This window comes from Eleutherodactylus coqui, chromosome 10, assembly GCF_035609145.1.
Source record: "Eleutherodactylus coqui strain aEleCoq1 chromosome 10, aEleCoq1.hap1, whole genome shotgun sequence".
In the NCBI taxonomy this organism is placed as follows: Eukaryota; Metazoa; Chordata; class Amphibia; order Anura; family Eleutherodactylidae; genus Eleutherodactylus; species Eleutherodactylus coqui.
The window spans coordinates 7,688,175-7,703,940 of record NC_089846.1 but is presented as its reverse complement, the minus strand read 5'-3'; the positions used below and the strand labels follow the sequence as shown (position 1 = coordinate 7,703,940).

The window sequence follows — 15,766 nt, the reverse complement described above, 5'->3', positions numbered from 1 at the left end:
ACGGCCCACCCCGTTCTAGAGATCGGAAAGGGTCCCAGTGGGGATACCCCCCCGATCAGCCAATGGAGAGGGGATAACTTATAAGTTGTACAACACTTAAAGGGGTTGTCCCGCGCCGAAACAGGGTTGTTTTTTTTTTTTAATAGCCCCCCCCCGTTCGGCGCGAGACAAACCCGATGCAAGGGTTAAAAAAGAAAACGGGATAGTGCTTACCTGAATCCCCGTGCTCCGGTGACTTCTTACTTACCTGGTGAAGATGGCCGCCGGGATCTTCTCCCTCGGTGGACCGCAGGTCTTCTGTGCGGTCCATTGCCGATTCCAGCCTCCTGATTGGCTGGAATCGGCACGTGACGGGGCGGAGCTACAAGGAGCAGCTCTCCGGCACGAGTGGCCCCATTCAGAAAAGAAGAAGACAGGACTGCGCAAGCGCGTCTAATCCGGCGATTAGACGCTGAAAATTAGACGGCTCCATGGAAACGAGGACGCTAGCAACGGAGCAGGTAAGTGAATAACTTCTGATAACTTCTGTATGGCTCATAATTAATGCACAATGTACATTACAAAGTGCATTAATATGGCCATACAGAAGTGTATAGACCCACTTGCTTTCGCGGGACAACCCCTTTAATGGGTTTGTCCAAAACTAGAAAAACATGGTTGGCTTTCTTTCCAGTTGTGCAGTACTGCAGCTCAGCTCCATTGATGTGAAGGAGTCTGGGCTGCCATACCACTCAGTAGCTGAGGACATATAGAAAGCGGCCATTGTTCTAATCTTGAACAACCACTTTAAATATTCGAAGATAATTTACCAAGGAGACCAACCTTAAGTAAACAAAAGAAAAATCCACCCCGGGAATCTTTGATCTAGAACTGGCTGAAGGACCCAACTACAGTGGAAGCAAGGGGTGTGGTTGTACTTTGGCCCCGGAGCGTTAGGTGGCGCATAAAGTCTCTGATTTCCATATGAAGAGACCAATGCTATAAGTGAAGCATTATATCAGTGCGCCCCATTACTGTTCTTGCATTGGAGCCCAGCAGCTTCCAATTATGCCCCTGGCTGGATGCCATTTTGTCCCCCTAGAAGTGGAAGTACATCTAGCAATATAAACAATGCATGTCTTCTATGTAAGCGACAACCTAGGAATCCTGCCAGACCCAGGAGATTCAGCGCGGTCTACCACGGGCCGCAGGTGCCTACAAACAAGTGTCAAAGTCAAAACTTTCCTTTTAATGGAGTTCCCCTTTAAGAATGAAGTAAAGACCTGGCACACCAGTGATGACATCACCAGAAAGATTAATACAATTCTATAACACATCTGATATGTTGCTTGTTTCCAGCAATAAAGCCAAACCCGACTCCATATCAGCAGAGAAAGTGACAGATTCCCATTCCCCAACTTCCTGTTGGAAAAGTTCGCTGCCATTTTCCCCGTATACCAATAATATAACGTATGCCCATTTTGCTTACAAAAAAAAAAATGCGGGGGTGGGGTGGAAACCCTAGAAAAAAAAACAGCCTAATATGCCAATTACAAATGAGCAAGTGCAAAAATCCATATGTGACATCAGATGTACACACTGCATCCTACCTGAATATCGAGCATCATCATTATATATGGTCCTTCATCCTCTCCCGGTGGTCACAAAATCCTTTCTACAAAATATCTGAGGTGGTTAGAGGGCTCCTTGGTGTTAGCTGCCCCCCACCCCAGGGAGATCACGATCCAGAGACGGGTGGCACAGATTACTGTCCAGTCAACCGATGACCCATGTTGTGCGATAGAGTCAAATAATCCTAGGAGCATGGAAGGCCTGGGCACATCTTGAAGGACTATCCAAGCGGAGCAGGTGTCAGTGATAACCCCAGTCTAGCCGCCTCAACAGGAACCATATCAATCGACCGACAGGGGTAAAAGCCAAAGAGAAAAAGAAGAATCTTGTAGGAGAGGGCAGACATTTAAAGAGACAGATGATTGCATCCTGAATCTGACACTGGCGCTCCTGAAAGGTACCTTTAAGTTAAGGGCTGTAGCATCAGGGGCTCCTCAGCATCCTCATTCCGTTTTGAAACCCATTGTGCTTCTTTCATTCGGCCAATTATATCTGGAAGGGAAGGAGAGGTTAGTGGCCTGAGGTTGCAGCCCCCTATGGAGGTGTCTCAGAGAAGGCGAGGGGGTACTTACATGCAATCCAGACTTCCTATTGAGGAAGAATGACCTGTGTGGTCTTACTGGGGTGTCAGTCTTCCTTCTTGAGAGTGCTGGAGGCTGAAGAGAAGGAGGCGTTCGTCTTCTTGGAGATGTCCAGGGTCTTGCTGGTGATGCACAAGGACAGAGATGGAATGTTGTCCCCTGGTCAGACGGAGACACATTGCTCTGGAGCTACAAAGGCCATGAAAGCAGGGAGGAGAGGAGAAGAGAGAGAAAGAAGGGAGGAGGGAAGAGAGAGAGAGAGCGTCTAGCAACCAATGATTGCAGAACAACCACACACCGCAAATGATGAGAGACAGCAGCAGATTTTTCTGGGCAAATATTCCGATTTTCTTGGAAACAATATGACGATTTAAATATTCCAAATTACGCTCCTGGAAACAATGTAACGATCTCGCAGCAGCGGGAAGGGAAATAATGGTTTATAGCTGTGCACTCGCTGGCAGCTGGTGTGACAGCATGGGAAGGGCAGGCACTAGGGAGTGCCCCGTTTAATTGCCTGTATTAAATGTCGCTTCTCCCCCCACCACCTCCTGCTTCTTCAATAAACCAGACGTTTATGGTATTAACCCCCCACCCCCAAATAAAACACAGTGGGGTAACCTGTCCCAAGCCCCCCCAAGAACAGTGATCCATTATGGAGCAGCCTACTCCTTCAGTAACCTGAATGGATAAGATTGGGCCAGCGCTGGCAGGTGATTATTATGTCACCAGGTACTTGTGACAGTAATGAGGTGCGCGGCACCAGGTGCCTCATGTCGGAGGTACATGCCCGTCACCCTAAGAAATGGCTGCTGACCTTTCTGCATGGGAGGAGCGCGAGTCTGGGCTTCCATACCTTCACATACAGGTGTCTTATTACTCATAAATAAGTCTTCTCATTCTGCACCAATTGTAATGGTGATTATTATATACAAGGGATTCCCACACTGGAGGACGGCAGAAATAATGACCAGGACTATACAGGGAATATATAGGACGGGTCAGCATATAGAGCAAAGCAAATGTATGAGAAATACAGCCACAACCCACAGACACCAGTCCCAGGAGGAAGTGACAGATTGCGGGGCTCAGATTACTCTGTCCAGCCCAGTAATAAGGGGAAGTAGAGCCGCTATATGTCCGTCTGCTGAATCACCGTACTACTGGAACAGTATTATAGTAGTTATATTCTTGTACATAGGGGGCAGTATTATAGTAGTTATATTCTTGTATATAGGGGGCAGTATTATAGTAGTTATATTCTTGTACATAGGGGGCAGTATTATAGTAGTTATATTCATGTACATAGGGGGCAGTATTATAGTAGTTATATTCTTGTATATAGGGGCAGTATTATAGTAGTTATATTCTTGTACATAGGAGGCAGTATTATAGTAGTTATAATCTTGGACATAGGGGGCAGTATTATAGTAGTTATATTCATGTACATAGAAGGCAGTATTATAGTAGTTATATTCTTGTACATAGGGAGCAGTATTATAGTAGTTATATTCTTGTACATAGGGGGCAGTATTATAGTAGTTATATTCTTGTACATAGGAGGCAGTATTATAGTAGTTATATTCTTGTACATAGGAGGCAGTATTATAGTAGTTATATTGTACATAGGGGGGCAGTATTATAGTAGTTATATTCTTGGACATAGGGGGCAGTATTATAGTAGTTATATTCATGTACATAGAAGGCAGTATTATAGTAGTTATATTCTTGTATATAGGGGGCAGTATTATAGTAGTTATACTATTATACATAGGGGCGGTATTATAGTAGTTATATTCTTGTACATAGGGGGCAGTATTATAATAGTTATATTCTTGTACATAGGGGGCAGTATTATAGTAGTTATATTATTGTACATAGCAGGCAGTATTATAGTAGTTATATTCTTGTACATAGGGGGCAGTATTATAGTAGTTATATTCTTGTACATAGGGGGCAGTATTATAGTAGTTATATTCTTGTACATAGGGGGCAGTATTATAGTAGTTATATTCTTGTACATAGGAGGTAGTATTATAGTAGTTATATTCTTGTACATAGGAGGTAGTATTATAGTAGTTATATTCTTGTACATAGGGGGCAGTATTATAGTAGTTATATTCTTGTACATAGGAGGTAGTATTATAGTAGTTATATTCTTGTACATAGGAGGCAGTATTATAGTAGTTATATTCTTGTACATAGGAGGCAGTATTATAGTAGTTATATTCTTGTACATAGGGGGCAGTATTATAGTAGTTATATTCTTGTACATAGGAGGTAGTATTATAGTAGTTATATTCTTGTACATAGGGGGCAGTATTATAGTAGTTATATTCTTGGACATAGGGGGCAGTATTATAGTAGTTATATTCATGTACATAGAAGGCAGTATTATAGTAGTTATATTCTTGTACATAGGGGGCAGTATTATAGTAGTTATATTCTTGTACATGGAGCAGTATTATAGTAGTTATATTCTTGTACATAGGAGCAGTATTATAGTAGTTGTATTCTTGTACATAGGGGGCAGTATTATAGAAGTTCTATTCTTGTACATAGGGGCAGTATTCTAGTAGTTATATTCTTGTACATAGGGGGCAGTATTATAGTAGTTATATTCTTGTACATAGGAGGCAGTATTATAGTAGCTATATTCTTGTACATAGTGGGCAGTATTATAGTAGTTATATTCTTGTACATAGCGGGCAGTATTATAGTAGTTATATTCTTGTACTTAGGGGGTAGTATTATAGTGGTTATATTCTTGTACATAGGAGACAGTATTATAGTGGTTATATTCTTGTACATAGGAGGCAGTATTATAGTAGTTATATTCTTGTACATAGGGGGCAGTATTATAGTAGTTATATTCTTGTACATGGAGCAGTATTATAGTAGTTATATTCTTGTGTGCATAGGAGCAGTATTATAGTAGTTGTATTCTTGTACATAGGGGGCAGTATTATAGAAGTTCTATTCTTCTACACAGGGGGCAGTATTATAGTAGGCAGTATTATAGTAGTTCTATTCTTGTACATAGTAGGCAGTATTATAGAAGTTCTATTCTTCTACATAGGGGGCAGTACTATAGTAGGCAGTACTATAGTAGTTCTATTCTTCTACATAAGGGGCAGTATTATAGCAGTTATATTCTTGTACATAGGGGGCAGTAATATAGTAGTTATATTCTTGTACATAGGAGCAGTATTATAGTAGTTATATTCTTGTACATAGAGGGCAGTATTATAGTAGTTATATTCTTGTACATAGGAGCAGTATTATAGTAGTTATATTCTTGTACATAGGAGGCAGTATTATAGTAGTTATATATAGGGGGCAGTATTATTGTAGTTATATTCTTGTTCATAGCGGGCAGTATTATAGTACTTATATTCTTGTACATAGGAGGCAGTATTATAGTAGTTATATTCTTGTACATGGAGCAGTATTACAGTAGTTATATTCTTGTACATAGGGAGCAGAATTATAGTAGTTATAATCTTGTACATAGGAGGCAGTATTATAGTAGTTATATTCTTCTACATGGAGCAGCATTATAGTAGTTGTATTCTTGTACATAGGGGGCAGTATTACAGTAGTTATATTCTTGTACATAGGAGCAACATTATAGTAGTTGTATTCTTGTACATAGGGGGCAGTATTATAGTAGTTATATTCTTGTACATAGGAGGCAGTATTATAGTAGTTATATTCTTCTACATGGAGCAGTATTACAATAGTTATATTCTTGTACATAGGGAGCAGTATTATAGTAGTTATATTCTTGTACATAGTGGGCAGTATTATAGTAGTTATAATCTTGTACATAGGAGGCAGTATTATAGTAGTTATATTCTTCTACATGGAGTAGCATTATAGTAGTTGTATTCTTGTACATAGGGGGCAGTATTATAGTAGTTATATTCTTGTACATAGTGGGCAGTATTATAGTAGTTATAATCTTGTACATAGGGGGCAGTATTATAGTAGTTATATTCTTGTACATAGGAGGCAGTATTATAGTAGTTATATTCTTCTACATGGAGCAGCATTATAGTAGTTGTATTCTTGTACATAGGGGGCAGTATTATAGTAGTTATATTCTTGTACATAGTGGGCAGTATTATAGTAGTTATAATCTTGTACATAGGGGGCAGTATTATAGTAGTTATATTCTTGTACATATCGGGCAGTATTATATAAGTTATATTCTTGTACATAGGGGGCAGTATTATAGTAGTTATATTCTTGTACATAGGAGCAGTATTACAGTAGTTATATTCTTGTACATAGGAGCAGCATTATAGTAGTTGTATTCTTGTACATAGGGGGCAGTATTATAGTAGTTATATTCTTGTACATATTGGGCAGTATTATAGTAGTTATAATCTTGTACATAGGGGGCAGTATTATAGTAGTTATATTCTTGTACATATCGGGCAGTATTATAGAAGTTATATTCTTGTACATAGGGGGCAGTATTATAGTAGTTATATTCTTGTACATAGGAGCAGTATTACAGTAGTTATATTCTTGTATATGGGAGGCAGTATTATAGTAGTTAAATTCTTGTAGATAGGAGCAGTATTATAGTAGTTCTATTCTTGTACATAGGAGGAAGTATTATAGTAGTTTTATTCTTGTACATAAAGAGCAGTATTATAGTAGTTATATTCTTGTAGATAGGAGCAGTATTATACTAGTTCTATTCTTGTACATAGGAGCAGTATTATAGTAGTTGTATTCTTGTACATAGGGGGCAGTATTATAAAAGTTCTATTCTTCTACACAGGGGGCAGTATTATAGTAGGCAGTATTATAGTAGTTCTATTCTTGTAAATAGTAGGCAGTATTATAGAAGTTCTATTCTTCTACGTAGGGGGCAGTACTATAGTAGGCAGTACTATAGTAGTTCTATTCTTCTACATACGTGGCAGTATTATAGCAGTTATATTCTTGTACATAGGGGGCAGTAATATAGTAGTTATATTCTTGTACATAGGAGCAGTATTATAGTAGTTATATTCTTGTACATAGGGGGCAGTGTTTTTGTAGTTATATTCTTGTATATAGCGGGCAGTATTATAGTAGTTATATTCTTGTACTTAGGGGGTAGTATTCTAGTAGTTATATTCTTGTACATAGGGGGCAGTATTATAGTAGTTAAATTCTTGTACATGGAGCAGTATTATAGTAGTTATATTCTTGTACATAGGGGGCAGTATTATAGAAGTTCTATTCTTCTACACAGGGGGCAGTATTATAGTAGGCAGTATTATAGTAGTTCTATTCTTGTACATAGTAGGGAGTATTATAGAAGTTCTATTCTTCTACATAGGGGGCAGTACTATAGTAGGCAGTACTATAGTAGTTCTATTCTTCTACATACGGGGCAGTATTATAGCAGTTATATTCTTGTACATAGGGGGCAGTATTATAGTAGTTATATTCTTGTACATAGGGGGCAGTATTATAGTAGTTATATTCTTGTACATAGGGGGCAGTATTATAGTAGTTATATTCTTGTACATAGGGGGCAGTATTATAGTAGTTATATTCTTGTACATAGGAGCAGTATTATAGTAGTTATATTCTTGTACATAGGGGGCAGTATTATAGTAGTTATATTCTTGTACATAGGGGGCAGTATTATAGTAGTTATATTCTTGTACATAGGAGGCATTATTATAGTAGTTATATTCTTGTACATAGGGGGCAGTATTATAGTAGTTATATTCTTGTACATAGGGGGCAGTATTATAGTAGTTATATTCTTGTACATAGGGGGCAGTATTATAGTAGTTATATTCTTGTACATGGGGGACAGTATTATAGTAGTCATATTCTTGTACATAGGAGCAGTATTATAGTAGTTATATTCTTGTACATAGAGGGCAGTATTATAGTAGTTATATTGTTGTACATAGGGGGCATTATTATAGTAGTTATATTCTTGTACATAGGGGGCAGTGTTTTTGTAGTTATATTCTTGTACATAGCGGGCAGTATTAGAGTAGTTATATTCTTGTACTTAGGGGGTAGTATTATAGTAGTTATATTCTTGTACATAGGGGGCAGTATTATAGTAGTTATATTCTTGTACATAGGAGAAGTATTATAGTAGTTATATTCCTGTACATAGGAGCAGTATTATAGTAGTTGTATTCTTGTACATAGGGGGCAGTATTATAGTAGTTATATTCTTGTACATAGAGGGCAGTATTATAGTAGTTATATTCTTGTACATAGGGGGCAGTATTATAGTAGTTATATTATTGTACATAGCGGGCAGTATTATAGTAGTTATATTCTTGTACATAGGGGGCAGTATTATAGTAGTTATATTCTTGTACATAGAGGGAAGTATTATAGTAGTTATATTCTTGTACATAGGGGGCAGTATTATAGTAGTTATATTCTTATACATAGGGGGCAGTATTATAGTAGTTATATTCCTGTACATAGCGGGCAGTATTATAGTATTTATATTCTTGCACATAGGGGAGCAGTATTATAGTAGTTATATTCTTGTACATAGGAGCAGTATTATAGTAGTTATATTCTTGTACATAGGAGGCAGTATTATAGTAGTTATATTCTTGTACATAGGAGGCAGTATTATAGTATTTATATTCTTGCACATAGGGGGCAGTATTATAGTAGTTATATTCTTGTACATAGGGGGCAGTATTATAGTAGTTATATTCTTGTACATAGGAGCAGTATTATAGTAGTTATATTCTTGTACATAGGAGGCAGTATTATAGTAGTTATATTCTTGTACATAGGAGGCAGTATTATAGTAGTTATATTCTTGTACATCGGGGGCAGTATTATAGTAGTTATATTCTTATACATAGGGGGCAGTATTATAGTAGTTATATTCTTGTACATAGGGGGCAGTATTATAGTAGTTATATTCTTGTACATAGGGGGCAGTATTATAGTAGTCATTTTCTTGTACATAGGAGGCAGTATTATAGTAGTTATATTCTTGTACATGGAGCAGTATTATAGTAGTTATATTCTTGTACATCGGGGGGCAGCATTATAGTAGTTATATTTTTATACATAGGGGGCAGTATTATAGTAGTTATATTCTTGTACATAGCAGGCAGTATTATAGTAGTTATATTCTTGTACATAGGGGGCAGTTTTATAGTAGTTACATTCTTGTACATAGGGGGCAGTATTATAGTAGTTATATTCTTGTACATAGGAGGCAGTATTATAGTAGTTATATTCTTGTACATAGGAGGCAGTATTATAGTAGTTATATTCTTGTACATCGGGGGGCAGTATTATAGTAGTTATATTCTCGAACATAGGGGGCAGTATTATAGTAGTTATATTCTTGTACATGGGGAGCAGTATTATAGTAGTTATATTCTTGTACATAGGGGGCAGTATTATAGTAGTTATATTCTTGTACATAGGAGCAGTATTATAGTAGTTATATTCTTGTACATAGGAGCAGTATTATAGTAGTTATATTCAAATCATCTGTACTGTTTAACCATGTTAATGGTTATTACTAGAGATGAGCGAACGTACTCGGTAAAGCACTACTCGTCCTGAAAGATTCGTGGAGCGCCGCGGAGCGGGGAGCTGCAGGGGAGAGCGGGGAGGTACGGAGGGGAGATCTCTCTCTCCTTCTGTCCCGCCCGCTCTCCCCTGCTCCCCGCCGCAACTCACCTGTCAGCAGCGGCGCTCCCCGAATCTTTCAGGACGAGCGGGTAGGTACTCGGATAAAGCACATTACTCGGACGAGTAGTGCTTTACCGAGTACGTTCGCTCATCTCTAGTTATTACACTAGCATGTGTAATATAAGGTCTCTGGATTTGTCCTCTAAGGATGAACTCTGCCTCTTTTATATATAAACTAACATATTGATGATAATTGTACAACTATTGGTGACACAAACATTACTTTCTAAACTGAGATATTGAAGGACTTTCCTGGTATCCATGGTAACAGATGGAATAGATAACGAGAACCTGCTCTTGCACGGATATGTGAGTCTATTCCTAGGAGGCTGGAAAGAAAAAAAAGAAGCATGAATATTACATAACTCCTACTGCTAGTATCTGCTGCTAAATATAGTGAGTCAGGCTAGCGATGTGAGTGCCGGCCACCCTGATAACTCATGCATAAATCTGCTCGCCCATATTGGCATAGTAATGTAGTGGTGTAGCACACATATAGAACATATATAGTGAACGGGACCCTGCAGATAGTCTATGGGCGTAGCAACATGCACAGACCAGCAGAAGGACAAGCCCAGTGGCCCGGGGTCTAATATAAGTGCAGATGGGACTTCAGCAAGAGAAAATCTGAAATTAAAGGCCCCCTGCAGACGGGTGGAAATTCCGCCCCTGGAAGCTGCCATAGGATTGCGTTAACAAACGCAATCCTATGCAGACGGCCGCGATTTGGCCGCGCGAAATCTCACGCGGGACCCTCTATTTCTGTGCGGGGCTTGGAGAAACGTCACTCACAGGCCGCCGGCTCTGCTCTGCGCATACGCCGGCTGTCCGGCAGCCGGAACATGAAAGAGCCGGGGCAGGTGAGTGCCCGCGCTGCTCTCTGCAGGGGCTCAGGTCGGGTCCCGCTGCGAGGATTCTCGCAGCCAGATCCGACCCGGCCATCTGCAGGTGGCCAAAGTCCTTCGGTTCAGTCTTGAGTATAAAGAACTCAAACAGCGGTTCTTTCAGCTCTTCAAGGCAAATCCACCCAGCTTTACACTTAGAAATCCTGAACAAAAACCTTGTGTTTCTCTCACTGGATTTGCTTCTTAGGGTCCTTTTATGTGGAACGACCCGTCGGATGAAGATGTCTGACAGGTCGCCCCGGCGGTCATCAGTGCTGTGCCTTTACACAGGACTGGTCATCGCTCTGGGAATGAAGGCGGAGCGCGCCGGGGGATCGTTTCGGGTCGCCTGCCTCCATCCACAATAAACAGGTAGTCAGTCGTTCATAAGTGATTCTGCCTGTTTACACGGGCCGATCCGTCGCTGCGGGCAGAAACTGAACAGATGACAAATCAACAAATTCTCAGTGGTCGTTCCCTTGGGGCCGAGTTTACACTGAATGATGGAGAGGCGATGTGTAATGTGAACCCGCTCTTTAACAGGCCCCTCACCCATGTGCTACATTACAACTACACGTTAATTTAGGATCCCCATGGAGGCCCATTCACAAATTCCTAGTGCAGGAATCGCAATGAGACAACACTTTATGGTGCTTCCTTTTGATTGTCTATCCTCGGAATAGGTCATCAATAGTAGACTGGCGAGGGTCTGCCACATGGGATGCCCTCTGATCCACTGTTTTCTAGGCCAGTGTGCTTGTGCAGAATTGATATCTGCAGGAAGCAGCCAGCTCCGTTCTTACTGTAGTGGCCAGGCTTGGTAGTGCAGGTTAAGCAATGGGACCAGAGCTCTCCGCTTCCTGCAGAAACCACTTCTGTGTTTGAACAAACCAGCCCAGAGAACAGCTTATTGGTAAGGGTCCTGTGCAGCAGACCATCGCCAATCTACTATTGGAGAGACCATCAGTAGTTTACAACTGAACAACCCCTTTAAGTAAAGAACTTCATTTAAAGGGGTTGTACAATGATGTCCACAAAATATGGGATAACCTTCACTTTAGGCCACGTCAAATCCCCATTCGTGGGATTGGTGGGTGTCCCAGCAATCGGACCTTCAACTTTCTATCATGGTACGTCCTCTTTAAGTGTTGCCTTTCTCTTTGGCATTTGTGTTTCAATTCCTTGCCATTTTCAACATCATTGCTTGCTGTCCAGGGACAGTTGCAGGGCTCTGCACATGGCGGCACGCTCTGACATGCTGTAAGTAGGCATGCGCCTGTTTGAACAGGGTTAGATGCGAACGAGTCTCTAATCTCTGGATACACATACAAACGTTTCCATACACTGACAGCAAACAGAAGCTGACCTAGTCGTGGTCACACAGAGGCATGCCTCGTTAAGGCCCATTTACATGGAGCGATGATCGCTCAATAGCAATCATTTGAGCGATAATCATTGAGTCTAACCGCGCGGCCATCGTGCACTGCCCGCTGATCGCTAAATTCAAGCCAGCCTAAAAATCGTCGTGAGGTATTATCAGGACCGCGGTTATAGCTGATAGCATTGGCACCCGTCGGAGAACAAAGGAGGTGAAAGTAGATAAGTGCCCCCCCGGCTATTAACCGCTTTCATTTGCAGACTGATGAGCTCTTAAGTAGCTGCTTAATACTTTATGCAAAATGATCGCTCAAAGCCGTCACTCAGACTGTCGCTCCGTGTAAACGGGCCTTTACAGGGTGTCAGAGCTCTTTTCTCTTGGACCAAGCTGTGAAACTGCTTCAGCTAGACAAATCTTCAGACCACAGATGTAAAGAAGAATTTCTTCAATTCACTAACAGCAAGCAGAGGTCTTGCTATGGCACCCTTTTTACTTGTACAGTATAGATTCTAGCTATATGTCTACAAATGTGTTTATGTGACACAGGCTTTTGGGGATCAGGTGGTCCAAGGGTAGGAGCTGAATTGGGCAATGGATTCCCATTCTGGACTTGTCAACACCAGACCCCAGCATACGCCGCTGCACGTAGACCCCAGCGTACGCCGCTGCACGTAGACCCCAGCGTACGCCGCTGCACGTAGACCCCAGCGTACACCGCTGCACGTAGACCCCAGCGTAAAGCCGCTGCACGTAGACCCCAGCGTACGCCGCTGCACGTAGACCCCAGCGTACGCCGCTGCACGTAGACCCCAGCGTACGCCGCTGCACGTAGACCCCAGCGTACGCCGCTGCACGTAGACCCCAGCGTACGCCGCTGCACGTAGACCCCAGAGTTCGCCGCTGCACGTAGACCCCAGCGTACGCCGCTGCACGTAGACCCCAGCGTACGCCGCTGCACGTAGACCCCAGCGTACGCCGCTGCACGTAGACCCATGCGTACGCCGCTGCACGTAGACCCCAGCGTATGCCGCTACACGTAGACCCCAGCGTATGCCGCTACACGTAGACCCCAGCGTACACTGCTATATGTAGACCCCAGCGTACGCCGCTACACGTAGAGCCCAGCGTACGTCGCTACATGTAGAGCCCAGCATACGCCCCTACTTGTAGAGCCCAGCATACGCCACTACATGTAGAGCCCAGAATACACCGCTACATATAGACCCCAACATACGCTGCTACATATAGACCCCAGCATACGCTGCTACATATAGACCCCAGCATACGCCGCTATAGATCCCAGTATACGCTGTTATATATAGACCCCTAGCATATGCCACTATATATAGACCCCAGTATACGGCGCTATATATAGACGCTATAGGCGCTATAAATAGACCCCAGTATACGGCACTATATATGGACCCCAGTATATGGCGCTATATATAGACCCCAGTATACGGCGCTATATATGGACCCCAGTATATGGCACTATATATAGACCCCAGTATATGGCACTATATATAGACCCCAGTATATGGCACTATATATAGACCTCAGTATACGGCACTATATATAGACCCCAGTATGTGGCGATATATGTAAACCCCAATTACGACGCTATATATATTTTATGTCATACATATAACACCTACAGTTGCCAGGTTTATGGCCCCGCAGGATTTCCCCGCAGTCCGCTCGCAGGTTTCCGTGACCGTGTGATATTAAGGGATCTGAATGTGATTGTTCTCAGCAAGAGAAACAACGTAATCTTGTAGATATGATACCTTTCAATGGCTAACAAAAATACATGATGTAATAATATAATAATCACATTTTGCTCTACTGGCTAACACGGTACCAGATCTTTGTTTTCATTATATTAAGGGATCTGACATCCTCTCGGCAGGGGGTCCTGTAATGGGAGCCGCGGAGCGCCCGGTCACCTGATAACCGCCACCGGCTGATTAAAACGCTGAATAAAAATTCTGTAAAGCCGCGGCTGCTGGTATGTGCACGCTTCTCGGCTGCCGTTCCCATGGCGACGGCGGGATTAACTGTGGATGTCTGTATTCCTTCCTAGGAGCTATTGTGAGGTCTCCACAGAGTCCGGGAGGAGAGGAGATGGGGGAGGAGATTAGTATTCAGATGACAGCCGCAAATACCTTGAAATTCCCAATTACCGCGCCGGGCCGCCTGCGCTGGGAACGAGTTTATAACGCAAATGTAGCCGACTTAAAATAGTTAGCAATCCGCTGCGTGAGAGGCAGGCAGCGAAAGGGTTAAACCAGACTGACGGTCTATAAATATATATATATATATGGGATGTATACAGATCCACAGTGATCCAGTGTAACGTGATCTACTGGATGACAGGCAGATCTATTCCTGGACGTATCGAGCTCATCAGCCGCCTGAGGAAAGAGACCGAGCTGAACCCGAGGCCGGCAGCATCCAAATGTACTACGTACACTATACATACACACTGCATGTAATATACACACTATACATACACACACTATACCTATACACACACTACATGTAATATATACACACTATACATATGCACACACGCTACATGTAATATATACACACTATACATATACACACACACTGCATGTAATATACACACACTATACATACACACTGTACATACACACACTATACCTATACACACTATACATACACACACACACTACATGTAAAATATACACACTATACATATACACACGCTACATGTACTATATACACACTAAACATATACACACACGCTACATGTAATATATACACTATACATACACACTGCATGTACTATACACACACTATACATACACACTGTACATACACACACTATACCTATACACACACTACATGTGCTATATACACACTATACATATACACACACACTACATGTAATATATACACTATACATACACACTGCATGTACTATACACACACTATACATACACACTGTACATACACACACTATACCTATACACACACTACATGTGCTATATACACACTATACATATACACACACACTACATGTAAAATATACACACTATACATATACACACGCTACATGTACTATATACACACTAAACATATACACACACGCTACATGTAATAGATACACTATACATACACACTACATGTACTATACATATACTATATACACACACACTATACATCTACACATGTTACATGTACTATATACACACACACACACACTATACATATACTATATACATACACACACGCAACATGTACTATATACATATACTATACATATAGACATACACACCCAAACGCTACATGTACTGTATATACACTTTACCTATATACACACATGCTACATGTACTATAAATATACTGTACATACACACACCCTACATGTGCTATATATACACACTATACATATACATTCATGCTACACGTACTCTATACACAAGCTACATGTACTGTATATACACACACACCCAAACGTGACATGTACTGAATGCACACACACATCCACACACTGTATATAGACTATACATATTGTGGGAGAGTCAGCTCAGGTAGAGTACAGGATTGTTCTGTGAGCGGCAGTCAGAGACGCA

The 15,766-nt window shown here is 41.3% G+C and overlaps 1 protein-coding gene across 1 annotated transcript in view; it reads right to left on the bottom strand.

Annotated features, from left to right (window-relative positions):
* RALGDS (ral guanine nucleotide dissociation stimulator) overlaps positions 1 to 2,511 on the bottom strand; it is a 122,582-nt gene extending 120,071 nt beyond the window's left edge. The window contains exons 1-2 of the mRNA XM_066580161.1: positions 2,184 to 2,511; positions 1,590 to 2,103 (exon numbers count right to left, since the gene is read on the bottom strand). Of these exons, the coding sequence (XP_066436258.1) occupies positions 1,590 to 1,610 (21 nt within the window). The 5' untranslated portion in view covers positions 1,611 to 2,103; positions 2,184 to 2,511. The remainder of the gene's footprint in view (positions 1 to 1,589; positions 2,104 to 2,183) is intronic.
* Positions 2,512 to 15,766: the final 13,255 nt, after the last annotated feature.